This window comes from Ictalurus punctatus, chromosome 21, assembly GCF_001660625.3.
Source record: "Ictalurus punctatus breed USDA103 chromosome 21, Coco_2.0, whole genome shotgun sequence".
NCBI classification, from domain to species: Eukaryota; Metazoa; Chordata; class Actinopteri; order Siluriformes; family Ictaluridae; genus Ictalurus; species Ictalurus punctatus.
The window spans coordinates 9,011,264-9,031,292 of record NC_030436.2 but is presented as its reverse complement, the minus strand read 5'-3'; the positions used below and the strand labels follow the sequence as shown (position 1 = coordinate 9,031,292).

The 20,029-nt window shown below is 39.4% G+C and overlaps 1 protein-coding gene and 1 long non-coding RNA gene across 7 annotated transcripts in view; one reads left to right on the top strand and one right to left on the bottom strand.

Moving 5' to 3' along the window:
* Nucleotides 1–20,029, top strand: part of LOC108254997 (band 4.1-like protein 1) — a 101,631-nt gene that overhangs the window by 37,278 nt on the left and 44,324 nt on the right. For all 6 annotated transcript variants that reach the window (XM_053673950.1, XM_053673951.1, XM_053673952.1 and 3 more), the window contains exons 2-3: nucleotides 17,928–18,064; nucleotides 18,473–18,640. In XM_053673950.1, coding sequence (XP_053529925.1) covers nucleotides 17,945–18,064; nucleotides 18,473–18,640 — 288 coding nt within the window. In that variant the 5' untranslated portion in view covers nucleotides 17,928–17,944. The remainder of the gene's footprint in view (nucleotides 1–17,927; nucleotides 18,065–18,472; nucleotides 18,641–20,029) is intronic.
* Nucleotides 18,536–19,289, bottom strand: LOC128628905 (uncharacterized). The gene is made up of 2 exons (XR_008393148.1): nucleotides 19,086–19,289; nucleotides 18,536–18,629 (listed from the first exon to the last, which is right to left on the bottom strand). It is a non-coding gene; the product is annotated as an uncharacterized LOC128628905 (long non-coding RNA).

Here is a 20,029-nt window from a genome sequence, read left to right as displayed (position 1 = left end):
AACCTAAATGAACCCATGAAAGAAATTCTTTATATCTTTTAACAATCTAGATTTAAATCTCATTCAGAAAAGTCCAAAACCTAAAATGTAAGTAGATTTTTTTCTTCTTTTCTTTTTTCTTTAACTAAATGAAAAATTGCATTTTCTTTTGCATTTTTTGAGTCATATTAACCGAGAGAGAGAGAGAGAGAGAAAGAGAGAGAGAGAGAGGCTTGAGAAGGAACAAGAGTTTAAGTAATAACAGCAACTAACTTGTTTTGATTGGCTGTTCCACGATGGAATTAGCATTAAACACAATTATAAATGGATAAAAAAGCATTAAATGTAACTATAAAGGGATAAAAAGCATTATATGTAACTATAAATGGATAAAAAAGCATTAAACATAACTATAAATGGATAATAAAGCATTAAACATAACTATGAATGCATAAAAAAAGTGAAGACCAATAAGACCAACTTTGATCAAAAAAAATTGTTAAATTCGTTGGTAAATTGCTGTTGAATAAAACACTTGAGGACATAATGTTATTGGAAAATAGTGAGCTGGTAATAGTCGGGTGGTAACGGTTACTCATCTTCATCACCTCATCCTGTTGTTTATTATTTTCCTGGAACAACGTTCCCCGTGTATTTTATTCCTTACATTTCATCTAACAAATGCTGCCTAATTAGAGCTAGTGAGCTGCTCCATCACATCGTGGCTCATGGGTGACTAACGCTCCTCTACCTTCTGTAGAAAAGTGAGACTTTTTCAGGACTCAGACATACTGTAATAAGAGTCACTCTTGTCCTGTGCAGTTCACCACGTGAGGGAAATGGACAGTTGGCATCTTGTGTGGTGTTTCTGCAGCAACAGGGATCGAATACGACATTTTTATTCTTATAGCACAGCGCAGACAGACAGTCAAGTCGGATTTGAGGTTATTTATTGGCTTTGTGCTGTGGTAATTATGATACAATGTCATTTCCAAAGATACACTGTTACTGTTACGGGTTTGTGCAGCAGCTGCGAAGAGGCTCTCTGTCTTTATCGGCTCTCTGTAAAAAGCAGAGCTGTGAAGACATAACTGCTTATTACGAGCCATCTGTCAGACGACCTTGGCAAGACCAGCGATATTAGCCATCTTGGACTTTAGCTACAGGCAGCGCTCACAATCTTATCTGCCATCAGCTGTTGCTGCAGTGAGCCGATCTGAAACGGCCACCGTCAAAGCCATCTTTATCCCCTCTGTAATTAGCTCCTTACTGTTATCTATTGCTTCGGTAGTGAATTTAGCATCGAGGGCAAGAGAAAGACCCATGCTGTTTTTTCTTTCACATTTGATTTCCTTCATGGTAGGCACTACATTTTGTAGAGGTGTACTCCGGTCTCCCAAAGCACCTGAATTAGCCGTCTGTTTATATCAGCAGCATTTGTAGCATTTTGCATACGTGTTCACTATTGAACTGAAATGCTCTATTGAATTCCTAATTACGATTGGTCAGGAGGTTTTCTATAACGGCAGCTCCAACAGTCGTTCCTGCAAGGCAAATCCCAGTTCGATATTAATGCATTCGTTCTAATGTTATTGTTTCTATAGCAACAACTCGTTTACAGGGACTTGAACGGTGGACGCTTGACATAATGTAACATTAATACATTATTTAATAAAGAAAAGCATGTATGATTATGGAGGGTACGGTGTGCTCTGTGTGCTACCCTGTGTGCTCGGAGTTTACATGTTTTCCCCGTGCTTCGGGTACTCCAGTTTCCTCCCCCAGTCCAAGGACGTACACTGTAGACTGATTGGCATTTCCAAATTGTCTGTAGTGTGTGTGTGTGTGTGTGTGTGTGTGTGTGCTTGTGCCCTGCGATGCATTGGCACCCCGTCCAGGGTGTCCCCCACCTTGTGCCCCGAATCCCCTGGGATAGGCTCCAGGCTCCCTGTGACCCCGTGTATTATAAGCGGTACAGAAAATGGATGGATGGATAATCATTGATATTTGTATGTTTTCAGTACGTTTTTTTTAAAAAACATTTTTGGAAGGAGTCTCCAGTGTCAGTGCTTTTGTAACGGTCAGTAAATTAAAGGGGAATAGTTATCAAACTAACTTGTTTTAGATGACATTCTCAGCATTAAATGTTGCTATGAACAGATAAATAGTGTGCCACTTTTCGTTTTCATTAATTAAAGCCAAAAGTATGTTTGGAAAATTGCTTTGGTATGTGAAGAATTAAAAACACTTTGGGACGTGCTGTTTTATGAAAATGTTCTACTTCAGGATGGTAACTCTAACTCACGTTTGTGCTGGACCGCATCACACATGCTCTCATTGCTTGTTTTCGTATAAAAGCATGCTCTGAAGTGGCTTGTTCCTTGCCTAATGGATTACAAATGCGATGCCCCCTAATATACATTATACCTATGAATGTTACAAAAACCTTGCTTCATGGATTAGAAACTAACATTAGCTAGCTAGCTAGCTAAGTCACCTCAGCGTGACTTTTTATTTCTTTTAGCATCCTGATCACTAAGCCAGAGCCTTAACCTCTTTGCGCTAATAAATAAACCGCTTATTAAATGCTTAACAAGTGACAGATCTCTTGTATCGTGCATGAAATATTTATTTTCCCACAATACATTGTTCTGTGCTTCCTAAAACGCACCACTGAAGCATGATAGTGGACTCCCAGCTGTGCAGTGTGTAAATCGAGCTCATTAGACCAGGCAGGAAATCTTTCCATTCATCCAGAATATGTGAATTTAATGCGGTTCTCATCAGCCCAGTAATAAAATGTCAGAGTACCGCTGTGACCTTACATATCCTGCAGTCCTTTTCATTTTCTATTTCTACTGAAAATCCAAGGCGTTATGTTTAAAATATAGATACACCATCTAAGTAAGTAAGACTCGTATCCCTCTTGATTCGTCTGCATCCTTTCTGGTTCACTGGAGCAGCACAGATTCGCTCGGATAAATATTCCCCAGACTGGAAAACAAACAGGCGTGAGGGATTTTGACGGACTTTGTGTTGCATCAGACGCTTTAAAGGAAAACCCATCAAACAAACGATTCCCTTAAATTCTGCCTGAGCTCAAAAATTGCTCTTCGAAACTGATTTTGGGTCACCGCTGCACTATTTTCCATTTAAACCAGACTTTCTTACTAATTCCTTTCAAAACTGATTTGTGGGCGGAGCTACAGAACATAAAAGTCCAGCTTGTGATGTCACTAAATAAGCACTATGACTTTGGACCAACCTGTGGAAATCTTAGCGTGTTGAGCAATCATGAGCTGGATTGGGTTGCGATTCATAGTGAATCAGATTTTTATTGACGACATCATCATCATCATCATCATCATCCTCATGGATTTGTTACTGTAAGTCTGTATAGAGTTTCTTACTAGACATGTGTGTACATACTGCGTGAACAGTGGTGTATAAAGGCAAAGTCATACACACAGTTCTACATAAATACACACACACACACCCACACACGCACGCAGATTTCCCACAAATACACCACCTGTTGTTGTGCGTCTCTGTATAGCTGGAGGAATGCGTTGTCTCTCTCAATCAAATCATACGCAGTGTTTACGGCAGATCTGTGACGGGCACAGAACCACTGAGCATGAGGCAGCAGGAACAGCAGGGTGTGTGTATGTGTGTGTGCAAGTGTGTGTGTGTGTGTGTGTGTGTGTGTTTCCCCAGTGACTGTACATTTTGGCAGCCGTGCCCCTTGCGCTGGACTCTTGCTGTAAATTGGGTGATGCAATTTTCTGACTCAGGTCTCATAAAAACAGCACAAGCACAAAAACACTTTGTGCCTATGATTTATTTTTTTGGTATTTCAAATGTTTTTTCATGAATATTTCTGTGAGAGTGAACTGAGTTGGATGAGGTGAGCGAATGCAACATTTTCTCACAATGTGTTTTCAGAAACTCGCTCCGATATAAGACGCTTGAGTGGCAAAGCAGCAGGTTTGAAAAGACAGAAACGTGCAGCATTGAGGGCTGGTATTAAATGTCTGTACCGGAAAATACACTTCGCCCTAGCGTATGTTGGTGGATGTTGACAGACAACATAAACGATAAACATCACACTCCCTGAACTTTCACTGACCACGGACCAGACCTTCTTGCTTCTTGCTAAACATTTACATTTATTTTTTCATTTAGGAGATGCTTTCATCCAAAGCGACTTACAAATGAGGAAATACAAGCAAAGCGATATATCAAGCGGAGAACAATACAAGTAGTGCTACTATACAAGATCTTTTAATTGAGTTCTAGAAAAGTAAAGTGCCAGAGTAGGTTTTTTTTTTTTTTTAGGATAATGTGGGGTTGGCATTTTAGGGGTTAGTTACGTGCTCCTGGAAGAGGTGGGTTTTTAGCTGTTTTTTTGAAGATAGTGACAGATTCTGCGGTCCGGATTGAGGTTGGAAGTTCGTTCCGCCACTGAGGGACAGTTAGTTTGAAGGTTCCGGAAAGGGATAAAGTTGACGTGTAAACACTTACAGAAGCAAATCTGCATCCTGTGTCCTTTCCCCTTCAGTGAATAGTATTTTTCCCCCCTGCCTCACACTTTATTTTTGTGTTTAGACTAATCTTTGTTTCAGGTGAGAAATCAGCTTCGTTTTCAGGTAGCTCCTGTAACAACATGAATTAAAAAAATCGTAAACGTTACCGCTGTAAATATCTTCACCTCTGTGTTTTCAATTGCGGTTCATTGTGATGCGTTTAATCTCAACATCTCCCCGTTGCATACGTATTATATGTACACGACATAATGAATCCCCAGCTGGTGATTTGAGACGTCAAAGGTGCCGTGATATAAAAAAGTTTACTATGTTTACGAACGAGACTGTAAACGTTTATTTCTAGTCATCGCATGCGTCGTTTTAAGGATTCTGTTTCAAACGCGAAAAGGTTATAAATATCTGAATAATCACTTTTGAGCATATTTGTCACAGGGTTTTATCTTCTAAAACGGAAGGCTCGGGGGCCATTGCGCTCGTAGCCTGCTTTTTCGAATCCTGGCGTAACTCTCCGCCGTATCCCACCTGATCCGTTTTCAGAAGAATGTGGTGAAAGCTTGTCACTATAACTCAAAGTCGATGCCCGGGGAATGAAACGTGCTGTGAAGAATCTGACAAGCTCCGTTTTCATCAGGATGTATCGCTCCTGCATGTTCAGAAAGCAAGCAAAAAAAAACAAATAAACCCCTAGTCAAGGCATATTCGCCACACAGCTCGTCGCAAAGAGGGGGAGCGTGAACTCGTCGAGCATCGTGTCATCCAGCTGTATGACTGTGTGAGGATTTTTAACACACTGTTGTGTTGCATCATCTCTGAACACCGAAGTGTACGAGTCAGTGTGCAGCACTACTCTGCCTTCATGTGCAGGTTTGGCATGTGCAACAATAATATGTAAGGGTATTTAATGTTAAATATTTAACATGCCATGCTCAAAGACTGTATTAAAATCAGTATATCAATCTATACAGGGCAACAGGAAGCTCAATGTCATGTAAGATTTTGCAGAGTCACAATATTTTCATATTGAAACTGCCGGAAATGTCTTGTGTTGCCGGTTGCATCAGGTTGAGCGTGTGTGTGTGTGTGTGTGTGTGTGTGTGTGTGTGTGTGTGTGTGTGTGTGAGTCACTGCTGCTGTTTTTATAGGACTGCATATAAGGACAGGAACACCAAGCTCTAAAATAAAAGCAGCTGTACTGTAGCTGGAGATGAATTTAAACAATAAAATAGATGAAATAAAAGAAATGAAATAAATTCAGTGTGGACCAACAATAAACAAAAAGCCATATATTTAAAAAATAATTGAATAATATATTTTTTTTGTACTCTTCTATTTTGTCGCACTGACAGTGTGGTGATGTAGTGATGTCATTTTATCACACTGACACTTTGTGTCAATGTTGAGATGTCATTTTGTCGCACTGACACTTTGTGTAGATATTGCGATGTCGTTTTGTCGCACTGACACTTTATGTCGATGTTGTGATGTCATTTTGTCGCACTGACACTGCCATGATGCTGCGATGTCATTTTGTTGCAGTGACACTGCCGTGATGTTGTGATGTCGTTTTGTCGCGCTGATACTTTGTGTCAATGTTGCGATGTCATTTTGTCGCAGTGACACTGCCGTGATGTTGCGATGTGTTTTTCTGCACTGTTGCTTTGATGAGCTGTTGCATACTCGTGTTGTCAATTTGTCATGCTGTTGTGCTGATGTTTGTCATGCTGTTGTTTTGCTATTCTGTTGCTTTGTCATGTCGTTTTGTTGTACCTTTGTGCTGCCATTTTGTTGTGATGACATTTGTTGCCTTGTCGCACTGACACTTTGTTGCACTGTTGCTTTGTTATGGTGTTGCTTGTCTGAGCTGTTGCTTTGTTATGCTGTTTCTTTGTATTGCTGACACTTTGTCGCGCTGTCACGTCATTGCTTTATTGTACTGTTGCTTTGCTGCTGTCGTTGAAATCGCGACTCTCTGTCGTGCACATGCTTAGAATATGAACTGTCGCCTGTCAACTTTCTGCTTGCTAGTGTTCGTCCTTTTTCCAGTTATGGTGTATTTTGTTATGCCCTTCTCAGTACCTTGAACTTTACAGTGTTGCATTTGTTCTGTTCAATAATAACAACTTAACGTACTTGTGGAATTTTTCATGACATTGGCGAATTCAGAAATAGCTTATGTGAGCGTTTTCCTTTCAGATCACCCATGTGTTTATTTTACTTGGCACTGTTGCTCTTGTTTGGTGTATCAGATTAAGACGTATGTGTCAGACATACAGTAAAGAAACCTGATCTGTTTCTTTACTGTAAAACACCTCGACCATGAAATATAAACAAGCGACTGATTCACTTCCTCGCTTACTTTGAATCCCGACCCACTCCCATCCCGTCTACACGCTACAGAAACAACACATCTGAGTTGAGCTGTCACTCATTGTAATGCTGACACGGTATCGCTTGCAGTCTGAGGAACGCTTCCTGACAGATTTCTCATTCTGACGCAGTGCCTGTTTTCCCTTCACGGACTTTTCTTCCTTAAGGTTTAATATATGTGCTTTCATTTTGCAGTTTCTCCTTTGCTGTCACTGTGCAGCAAGCACAGTTGTTTCGGTGAAGTTCTCAGAGAAGAAACTAATCTTCACTTTTTAACTTCTGCATCACGAACAAAGTTGTCATTGTTTCTGCGCATGCAGGCAGGTCACAAGTAAGCTAACGCCTGTGAACTTTCCCCTCTGCGATGTCTGGTTCGTATCTACAGTAAAACAAATCATTCTTTATCAAAGCTATCGTGTTTTGCCGATGATGGGAATGGAGGATAATCCAGAGACATTGGCAGAAAAAAATTCCGAAGCCTTACCCTGATTTCAGGGACTGCTGGAAAGACACTTCTTAGATGATTGGGGCAAAAAAGTCACTTTCTGAACCCACAACATGTGAAGGTGAAACTCTAATCATTGATTGTAACAGTGTAACAGTGTGTGTTGATGAGGGGCAGAAACTTGTTGGAGCTTTGAATACGTCTCAGACAACCTCTCCTCCTCAGGCATGTTTATCAGTGTTGGATTGTAGCCAACTTGTTAGTTTAATTTTCCATAGTGAGGAAAAAAGCTTGTAAAGCGTTCAGTGGTTTAATTGGAGTGGAGTTAATACTGATGGATCGAGAAAAGGCAAGAGTAGCTCGGTAAACACGAGCAGGGTCTGGTCAAAATACTAATCCAGACTTAATCATAGACTACAAAGCTTACTATATCTTATCGATATTTCTCTTCACAACATTCACAACATTACCCTTCGTTCACAATAGTGAGTGATACTGTAAGTGTCGCATGTGGATTGTCTAATTTGTGGGTGTGTAGTGACTACTTAAACGAGAATATGTAGGAACTAATGTTGTGAGTGAGGAATTGAAGAAACTCCGGACCAGACACATGTTGTTGCGCTGTTCTTTTGTCGTACTCACACGTTGTTGCACTGTTGTTTTCTCCCGCTGACTTGTTGTTGTGCTGTTGTTATGGCGTGTTGACATGTTGTTGTGCTGTTGTTATGTCATGCTGACATGTTGTTGTGCTGTTGTTATGTCATGCTGACACGTTGTTGCACTGTTGTTTTGTTGTGCTCACATGTTGTTGCACTGTTGTTTTGTCGTGCTGACATGTTGCGCTGTTGTTTTGTCGTGCTGACATGTTGCGCTGTTGTTTTGTTATGCTGACATGTTGTTGCGCTGTTGTTTTGTTATGCTGACATGTTGTTGTGCTGTTGTTTTGTCGTGCTGACACGTTGTGACGTTGTTTTGTCGTTCTGACACGTTGTTGCATAGTTGTTTTGTTCTGCTGACATGTTGTTGCGCTGTTATTTTGTCGTGCTGACAGGTTGTTGCATGGTGGTTTTGTCCTGCTGACAGGTTGTTGCACTATTGTTTTGTCCTGCTGACAGGTTGTTGCACTATTGTTTTGTCCTGCTGACAGGTTGTTGCACTATTGTTTTGTCCTGCTGACAGGTTGTTGCACTATTGTTTTGTCCTGCAGACATGTTATTACTCTGTTGTGCTGTTGTACTTTTGCTTTTTTATGCTGTTGCTTGGAAAAATTCTATCTTAACCCTCATCGCGTGCTCTGTTCATGGCCAAGACGTGAGCTGCTACACTGTCCTGATTTAACCTTCAGATTATTTCCTATTTTCAGAATGACTTCACTGGCACGTTTGTGCCCAGATCAGATGTGTTAAAGCACCTCTGTGCTGCCGTAAATTATTCCACGATGCTTCAGTTCACACTCACACTTCCTCAGTGCTGGGTTTAGCTCCTGGACTAATTTAGCAGGCCTACACCTCTCCCATCGGCTGCGTCAGCAGGCTCGTACGTCACATCTCGCAATCACATGGCAGTGTTTGTGCTCACAGGGGCAACAGGAAGCCGCCCTCTGTCGATTATAGATGTTGCGAATCTTCTCAAGCCGCTTCAGGAAGCATATCTGTGTTGGTAGTCTCTCATTAAGCGTGACATTATGAAAACTCCAAGTGGTGCAAATTATACACGCGCTGCCTACAAAAAAATGTTATTCTAATGTGAGTACTGGTACGAACAATCCGCAGTTTTTTAATTCAGTCTTTCTTTTGTAAGGCTGCAGAATTAAAATGATGATGCTGATATTTTCCATGTTATGCCCCATTGTGTGAGAAACAGACCAGAACAAAAGTAGCGGGGTAAAGATAGGACTGAGATGCTAGACCAAGAATTAATGCACTCAGCTTTATATTCCTGCACACACCAGACACTGAAAAATGTTTCACAGCTAAAGCTTTGTAATAAAAGTGCATTTTTATTAAAAGGATACATTTTTGAGTTTTATTACAGGCAGTAGAGTTTCTCACATATTCAGAAGTCATTTTGAGGGTTTAGTCGGGGTTTTCAGATCAGAGCTCAAACTTCAGAATATCAGACACACCAAGAAAGGTCTGGTTTATGGGGTAGGAACACATCGAGTGATACTTTACGTTTGTATCAGTGTCTAAAGTCTGTCGATTCCAACGTTGAATCTGGCATTGTAATCACAAAGACAGCATCAAATTTCTGGTCTTTCACCTGCTGTGCTTGTACAATTTATCTCCAAAAACATATACAGTGCAAAGAAGGCTGTGAAAAATTGTCTTTATTGTTTAACCTTTTGATATTTTGTTTAAAAATTCACAAAAATACTCTGCTCTTATAGATATCAAACAATTGCAAACACAACACAGGTTTATCAAAAAAAAGAATATCTTTGTTAAATATAGGTGTACAACAATTATTGGCAGCCCTATGAATTCATATGAGAAAGATATATTTGAAGTATATTCCCACTGATGTTTTACATTTTTTTTAGTACACCTGGGTGACTAGGAACATTAAATTGTTCAGCCACGACTTCCTGTTTCACAGGGGTATAAATATGAGGTAACACATAGACCAAATTCACTTAGTCATTCATAACAATGTGTAAGACCAAGGAATATAGCTGTGCTGTGCGGTAAAAGGTTGTTGAGCTTCACAAAATGGGACGTGACTATAAGAAAATAGCACAAGCACTGAAAATACCCATTTCCACTATCAGAGCAATGATTAAGAAGTTCCCGTCAACTGGAAATGTTATGAATGAACCTGGAATTGGACGTGTGTCTATATCATCTCAATGCACTGTGAAGAGGATGGTTAGTGAGGCCAAAAAATCAACAAAGGATCACAGCTGGAGAATTACAGAAGTTAGTTGCGTCTTGGGGTCATAAAGTCTCCAAAACTACAATCTGAAGTCACTTACATCACCACAAGTTGTTTGGAAGGGTTTCAAGAAAAAAGCCTCTACTCTCATCCAAAAACACACTCAAGTATCTTCAGTTTGCCAGACACTACTGGAACTTCAAATGGGATCAGGTTCTATGGTCAGATGAAACCAAAATAGAGCTTTTTGGTAACCACCAGAGGTGGTTTTGGCACACACAGAGAGGTAGCCATATGGAAAAGTACCTCATGCACACGGTTAAATATGGTGGTGGCTCTTTAATGTTTTGGGACTGTTTTTCTGCCAGAAGACCTGGACATTTTGTTAGGACACATGGCATCATGGACTCTATCAAATATCAGCAGATATTAAATGAAAATCTGCCTGCCTCTGCCCGAAAGCTTAACATGGGACGTGGTTGGATCTTCCAGCAGGACAATGATTCAAAACATCATCAAAATCAACACAAAAATGGTTTACTGTCCACAAAATCAAGCTCCTGCCATGGCCATCCCAGTGCCCTGACTTGAAACCCATAGAAAACCTGTGGGGTGAACTGAAGAGGAGAGTCCACCAGCGTGGACCTCGAAATTTGAAGGATCTGGAGAGATTCTGTATGGAGGAATGGTTTCAGATCCCTCGCCATGACTTCTCCAACCTCATCCGGCATTATAGGAGAAGACTCAGAGCTGTTATCTTGGCAAAGGGAGATAGACTAAAAGGGTGTCAATTATTGTTGCACACCTATATTTAACAAAGATATTTTTATTGTTTAATTTATATACAGTGAGCATAAACAGTGGACAGATAGTGAGTAAACTCGGCCTTGTGATTTATTTGATTTTTGACAACATATGGACAACTAGTGTAGCACCAATGCTTACTGTATGTTCAATGTGTCTTTGGTAGTATTAAAAAAGCTCATTAATATTCAAATGCATTAATTCAAATGCAAAGTTAATATTTTAATGGTACATGAAATGAAATGGTACATAAATGAAAAAAAAAAAATAGGAAAAAAAAGTAAAAATTTACTGTTCATATAGTTCCTATCCACAGTGTTTACTTTTTTTTATCTGAACTGTTTGAACCTTTTTTAAAACAGTTTTCCTGGTGGGTTCTTTGGGCGCTGAACTTTTCTGAACTTATTTTGCTTGATTCTTAAATGAATTATGGCTTTCATGAGTTCCATAATTCATGAGTAACTGACAGGTACCCTTTAGAATTTGAAAGAACCATTCTGGAGTACTAATATCCCTTTAAAATTTTTACTTGAATAACGAAATAAACAGAAACTTAACCGTTTCATAGCATTAACATGAAGGTTTTATAGAACATTCTTAGAAGTATGGTTCTTCACAGGTTCTTTAGATAGACAAGGAATTCATAAAAGCATTTTATTTGGAACCTTTTCTGATAAAGACTCTGTTGGTGGCTTTCACCCAGAACATTTAAAGAATCCATACACGGAGTCCAATTATGATGTTTTTGTACATCGATGCAAAATCTTTCAAGAGAAAATCACGAGTCATCAAAGAATCAGTTTTTTTTTAAAAATCTAATGCGGTCATACTGTGATATTGTTACACTCTGAGTCAGAAAGCTTGTCTTCATGCCGTCGGGGGTAACGTCCCTTTGAGAAACCGATCTCCTCTCTGGAGGCATCCAACTGTTTTCATGCTTCTGATAGCTGTTATGATGCTGTTATTACGCTCAGAGGCAATCTGCCAGCCAACAGTGTATGAGCAGCCAGCAGTGTCTCCAAACTCCAATTCTCTCTCTCTTTCTCTTTGTAAATGTGTCTGCATCCCAACTTTCTTGTAGCCACTTCATATAGGATTACATGGAAACCATGTTCTGGTGGTTGAGGAAAAACAAATACTGATTACTGCTGGATTTATACTTGCTTTTTTTTCCTTTTTAATGAAAGTGTTCCACTAGTGTCACACATCGTAGCAGAGATACGAAGCAGAGATAAGGCGGATGCAAGTGCAGGATAACAGTTGTTTATTTAAAGAGACAGGCAGGCAGACAAATCCAAACCGTGATCCAAAACGTAATTCATAAACAGGCAAGAGGTCAGGCGATTGGCAAACAGGTATACACGGGGCTAGGCAGGAATCTAGGTCGATAACCAAAACAAGAAACAAACTATGACGATGAACTGAAAGCGGATATCCAGCACTGACTATGACTATGACTATGACTATGACTATGACACGAACTACACTAACGCTAACCATTCCCTTCTTATTACTTACTACTTAATCTTCCGCGTTGTGTGCTGGGAAGCGCGCGGTATATATGCGGACATGATTACCCTCGCAACTGCTAACAGTTGAGGGTAATCCGGACACACGTGACTTCCCAGCCAATGACGGAACAGGGAGGAGACATGACAAACATAAACAAAACACACGTGTCCCAATGTCACTACGGTCGACAGCAGAAAAGCAGGTGCTCGCGCATTTGCGCCTAAAGCACACTGCTTCAAGGGGGAATCGTGACAACTAGATTCTCTGCATTGTGTGCATATTTACTGGGGTTGCCAGACCTAACAATGTCTCACAAGTCCTTGATTGTACTGGTCTGTGAAAAAAAACTACTGTTGGTTAATATTGTTATAATTTGTTCATGTAATTTAAGTGGTTTATAGTGAATCATGAAGGAGCAATCACTTATCACCATTGTTTCCAATGACCAATCAATTCTCATCATAATTCCCAACAACCAATCACTGCTCATCATTTCTGATGGACAATCCCAGACTATTATTGCTTCCAAAGACCAATCACTGATCGCAATTGTTCTTAATGACCAACCAATAATCACCATTGTTTCCAACAACCCATTACTGATCACAGTTGTTCCCAACATCCAGTCACTGATCACCACTGTTCTCAATGTCCAATCACCATTGTTCTCAATGTCCAATCACTGATAACCATTATTACCAACAACCAATCACTGATTACCGTTGTTCTCAATGTCCAATCACTGATCAGTATTTTTATTGGATTACCATTATCACCATTGTAACTAAAAATGCATCACCGATCACCATTGTTCCCAACAACCAATCACTGATCACCTCAGTTTGTTCCACTCACAGAAATTATATTCTGTAAATTTGTAAATAGCATCATTATAATCTATTATTTTGTATTCTGATAAACTTCAGAAATCCTCCTTATTCATGTAACGCGTTTTGATATGTAAATGATCCTGACAAATCCCTGACTATGCAAATTAGCCTATGATGTCATTTGACGTCACCTGGCAACTTCTAAAGACTTTGTTCATGCGTTAGCTTTTGCCTGAAAAGATTTGGCAACACTGCGCACAGACGACATGCCGAGTTTGTATAAAGGCAGTCAGCGTGGAGTGAAGTGTAGAAACAAACAGATGATGTTTACAGTGGACCTGCAGACGGCTGTGAACAGAGGATAAAAACCAGCAATTGGGTGAATGCTTTCTGCACACTGTGGTTAGCCTTTGTGGTGTTGTAGATGACAGAGTAGTAGGAGGAGGAAAAAGAGAAGCGAGGAGGCGTTCGATTGCTTCCACCTGCCTCAGAGAGAAACGTGGGCATGTCCAGTTTTTCGGGGTTCTAGACCCACTGAGCGATCTGGCGCTAAGCCTCTAGACTGGTTTACTTCCTTTATATACGCCTCTGCATTTCTCTCACCATGATAACATTCTCCCCTTTTTCTCTCTTTCCTCTCGACTGTTCCCTCTTCTTCCATACATACCCAGATCTCTATCAAACACAGCTTGGGCGATGGAAATTGTTCCCTGCTGTTTCCATGGTAACTGAATCTCAGGCAGCCCCTCCCTCCATCCTCCCTCCCTCCCTCCCTCCCTCCCTCCCTCCCTCCCACTTTCCCTCCCTGATTGTATCATCTTTTTTTTGTTAGCATCAAAAAAAAAAGCACAGGATATTTTTTTATTGAGAAGAAAACTATTCACATTATGTCCAAATAATAAAAAGAAGAAAATAATTTGGTTTGTTTATTGTTTAAAGACAGACTTAAATGATTGTCTGGTGGATCTAAAAAAGTTTACGGTGTTGCCTCACTTGTGGTTGGGATCATAACCTTCAGACAAGTCTCACTTTTTAAAACTAAAATCCTTTTGTTGCAGCTCCATCCATCCATCCATCCATCCATCTATCTATCTATCTATCTATCTATCTATCTATCTATCTATCTATCTTTTCCCTTGACTTCTATTCTGTTTTTTGCTTCTTTGTTTGTTTCTTTCTTTCTTTTGACTTAAACATCTGTCTGTGTCTTCTTTCTTTCTTTGAAACTTCACAAGAAATCAGTGGGGGCAGTGGTGTCTTGGTGGTTAAGGCTCTGGTTTACTGATCCCCAACTTCCTAACATGCTGGGATATGCGAAGAAACAAATTTCACTGTGCTCTAATGTATATGTGACCAATAAAGACTCATTATCATCATATCAATTTCAAGCTTCACAAGATATTTCTGCTTAAATAAGACACCCTAGAAGGTCAGTGTCGTGACTTATGCATTTTGAATTAAGTGTTCCTAAACTTTATTTAATAATGGGTTTTTCATCAGCGGTTTATTTAATAGCGTTTGTGAGTCGTTTGTCCTCCGCTTTCTGCTGCAGCATTTCAGTGCATGATACCTTGCCTCCGTAATCGGGGGACACGCCTGGATAATGCGCTGTGACAGGAAATGGATGGCTTCAAATGCTGCTCACTCTCTCCGTGGACAATAACAGCCCGCGCTAATTTGGTAATTAATCGGACGCTATTAAACATCTCCAGAAAGGAGACCCAAAAATGGGATTTTATGTTTGTGTATTCTTTAAAACACCTCCTGATCTGCATCATGATTGTTAAGTCTCCTGTCTCAGTGCTTAGATTAAAACACTTTTAGGTATGCTGGTATAGGAAAAATAATCAACAACGGAGTGGTGTAATGCAACCTGATGCTAGACAATACTGAAGTTGTTTATTTTCCTAATAGCATGCTTAGCAAATTTCCTATAGCATGCTCCCAAGGGTTTTATGCCTCTTATACCACAGCAATATGCCAATGATTGCATTTAAAAAAAATTAATTGGCATTATTTAGTTCATTTCACTGATGCATTTTATCCAAAGCGACTTCTGAGACAGGGTACAACTGAACAACTGAGGGTTAATGGCCTTGCTCAAGGACCCAGCAGTGGCAGCTTGGTAGTGCTTGGATTTTTGAACTTGTAATCAGTATCCCAAGGCCTTAACCACTGAGCCAGCACTGCCCCAAAGCACTTACCCAGTACCCTTTTATATAATTGTGTAGGGTCACATCCTTCAACATACATTAAATCTGGTAGTTCGAGCCCAAATGATTCGGAACTGCTTTCCCAGATGACCGCACATTATATATGGGTTGTGTGTGGTCTGAGATTATTCTCTCAGCGTTCTTCTGTTGTAGATCCTTGATAGGTGGAACCTTGCGAAATCTGCTACAAAATTCTGAGCCTCTTGTAAGGGTTTTCCTGGAAATTTTATGACCTCATTCTCATAGCTGGTATGCAAAAAGCATTTGCATCCCGTTTGCATTATTGACAAAACTGAACACTGGGACTCTTGGTTCATTTGTTTGTGTGATAGAAGAGAGAGGGGGGGGGGGTATTTCAAATCATAACAAGAACGTGATGTTCATTTGGATCCCAGATTTTAGGTCTTTGCGTTCATCCTTATTTAAAGCTATCTTCATTTTGTATGATTTCTGTCCTGGGTGTACATATTATCTAAACCGTCTAACACGCTATCTACACCGTTAACGCCATTAAGCAGTTCAGGAAATAGACAATAGAATGCACAATGGCTGGATCTCCGTTAAATGACAAGACATTGTTCTGAGAGTTGTCTCATCTCTGGTAAAGAGTCTGTGAGCTACTCTTGAAGATGAAGATGGATATCCCTTGAGCCTTTCACTGGAGTACTGCACAAAAGGAAATCCGCTACACAATGGCAGGTTTACAGCCTCATAATTTTAGCACCTCGGAATAAAAAAAAGTGATGTTTATTTATTGTCGTAGCAGTGAGCTTGGCCGTAGCAGGCAACTTGAAAAATATGAGCTGGCACCGGAACAGATGTTTCTCTTAGTTTTGTCCATGTGGAATAAGACTGATTCAGAAAGATCGAGGTAGCATAAATTCAAGTAAAACACGAAGTTGTGCTTCTTTTTAATGGGCCTAAAATACACCCTTGTTGCACGCAACCTGCAAACCGGTTTCATTTAATCCAGCCTGGCTGTTTTTCTTCTGTCCCTTGAGACTCGTCCACCCCTAAATTTTGCCGCATTATGCTGATGTTATTTGTGTCCTGAGGCCGTTGGCATGGCTCAGATGGTAGGCTGTGATTGGATTTGACTGACTTGAAAAGGTGTGAGACATTCAATTTAAGTGATGGACGTCCATGTGAGGAGAACAGAGGAAATTAAAGGTGATGTCTATGAAGAGCTTAACAAGTATGGATATGTCTGGCCTGATTTAATAGAGCAGGAGAGGGCTTGTGAATACCAGGATAGGCATGCGGATTAAAATGAAATGCAATTTAAAAAAAAATTAAATTTGTGGAAATATTATAAAAAATGTTCTCTTACTTTTCAAACTACAAAGGTTGTATGAACTATAGTTCAAAATAAACTATAACTGGAGAATAATATTTCTTGAAATATCTCTATTAACACAGTGTGATTTCATATGAAGTGTTTAGTGCATTTGAATGGAACCCTGGTGAGTTCTCCCCGTTGGTATGCTTCTTTAGGCAGGCGAGAACCCAGTATTCACACTCTGTGTGGACCGAAACTACATCCAAGAGCGTCTGAGTGAGATGGTCTCGGTCCATTTCTAAGTGAACTCTAGCGGTATGAAAGTGATTCGACTCTGAATTGAACCAACTACAGGAAATGAACCAAACATGCTAGGGCTGCAGAAATGTGATTTCTTCCAAAGATTTAGTCTGATGAAGAAATAGAGAAAATAATTGCTGGATTTTGATAAACAAAACATTTTTAAACGAGTTATTTATTGAGGTTTGGCTCTGCATTCTTTATGCTTGAATGATTTTTGTGCTTTCCACATACTTCACAAAAGGTTTGTCGCAGCATTTCTGACCAATAAATGAAAGTTTTGTGTACATTCTCAGCCCTACTCGACCCTCAGCCAACATTAAAAATTTTTTTTTTTTGCTTTTTGGTTCCAAAACAAATAGCAAACGATCCAAAAGCAGACATTTCTCAGCGATTCAGACTCAGTAAATTGATTAATAGATGTGAAAGTGCTTTAACTAGGTGACCAAACCTCCATAGTGTCCTTCAAATTTTTGTTTTGAACATAGACTTGACCAATACTGAAATCCGTATCCAAAATAATTTGTGGTTTGATTAGATGTGATTGACAACATAATGATACAAAATTATTTTTCGAAATTGCATTCATAACAGTTCATTTTGTGTTAGATATACTACAGTAAGTGCAGGGTCAACAACAGTTCAAGGTCAAAGCAGTTGGAGAAAACGTAAAAGGTTAAAGCCATAGCCGTAATTGGAACATTTTGCCATTTTTGGGGTTTTTATGGAAAAATGCTGAATGGAAAACTGACAAGGTTCATGTTGATGTGTTTGTAGGGTAAAGAGAAGAGAAAATGACCACGGAGAAAGGTCCTGAGTTGGAAGTAAAGAAGGCGGCAGAGGAACCATCTCAACAGAAAGCGTCTGCAGGCAACATGCCCGAGTCTTCTTCAGATGCCAAAATGGCCAAACAGGTGCAAAACCTAGTATTTTGTTAGGCCAGTTGGAAAACAGCATCAAGTTTGACTCACTGCTGTCATTTTCTTTAAACAGTTCAGCATCTGATAAAATCCTAATATGCCACAATTACAGAAGTAATAATGGAAATAATGTTATATGATGGAAGTCTTATGAAATACAATGTCTAAAAATGTAACAAACCTATATACAAAGTAATACCTGTGGTTTAGTGTTCTACCTCCCAGAGAGGTTTTTAAGGGTTCCTATAAGGGTTTCCACAGAGGAACAAATTAAAGAACCTTTTAAACCTTTTAGGTCCAAGATGAAACCTTTTTTTTTCAGTCCAAAGATCTTTTCTTGCCATCAAGTTTGATTTTTAATTTGACACCTACAACTTCCTGAATTACTTCCTGATTTTTCAGGACCAAGATGGCAAACGTCTGGATGATCACAAAGATCCAGACGATGAATCCGAACGAACGACACCAGGCAAGAGTCCCAAATCGCCGCAGAAGTCGTCCAAGCGTTTGAAGACTGTCCCCTTCAAGGTGACTCTCATGGACAGCTCGGATTACGAAGCTGGTATTGAGGTAAGATAAGATATCTCGTCAGTGTAATCCTGGACCAGGTCATAAATCTACTGCAGTCATTTTTAAATCTTATATAAAGAATAAAACACGTGTGGGAGTCCCTGTTAAAGCAAAATAATCAACAACAGAATGATGTGATGCAGCATGATGTCAAGTGAAGTTAATGATACCTCCAAGAAGTGGATCCTTTTACAATAACAGTACATGCCACAGTGTTGTTTTCTCTTACAGTATACCACAGCTTAGAGTTATTTATTTATTAAAGAGGCCAACATTGTATTTCTATCCATTAATAATTACATTTAACGTTGTAGAATGTCTGCAAAATATGTTATCAGTTCCTGTTATCACTATGCTATAGCAGCTACAGTATAAACAGTCTCTACACAAAGTTCTCTGACCTGAAGACTTTCCTGTGTTGGGAAATTTAAAGTTACAGCTTTACCTCTGACTGATACAAAGTGCTGACACTGGAGACTCCTTCCAAAAATACTAAATAAACATCTCCTCACAGACAACCTCACTTTATCAGTTACAAACGCTTATACATAAAAAAACTGCTTATGTGGAGCCTCCACCACATAAGGTAAGTTGTTACTATAGAAACGAGTATTAGAACAAAAAACTTCCTGCCAATCAGAATAGAGAATTCAACAGCACTTTGGTGTATATATATATATATATATATATATATATATATATATATATATATATATATATATATATATATGTGTGTGTGTGTGTGTGTGTGTGTGTGTGTGTGTGTGTATATGTATATATGTATTTTTCTGTATCTCTCTGAAGTATATTATGTGTTGATGGACATAAGTGAACACTTAAGAGCCTTACATGCTGTGAGAGCACCATGTGCTTGTTTTTCTTTATGATTTAGCTCAAAAATAATATTATTAGAAACTGTTATTACCTGGAGCAGTCTGTGGAACACGATGTGTGTGAGTGGATGTAATTGGAGATATTTTTGAGAGCCAAACCTTTGCATATATCTATGTGAAATAAAGACTAGTCTGAGACTAGACCGTTGTTTAGATTTTGATTCATGTGATACTTTTTCCACTTAATTGCACAAGTAGATATTGCAGCAGTCTCAACATGGATTAGCATACATACATGTGTGTATATGTTTTTTTGTGCTAGTATATACTGTATATTTATATGGTCTTTTAAAAAATTTGCAATATTGTTTGCATGGGTTTATAGAATAAATACAAATGCTGTGTGCCATGTTCAATTAAATTTTGACATGAATATGGGGTCTGTCATGTCACTGCAAATTAGCCACTCCATTTCCTAGAATGCACTGCAAACTACAAACATGGCCGACGCCTACAACTCCTAATGTAACATACAGACACATCGCCTTCTCCTGAG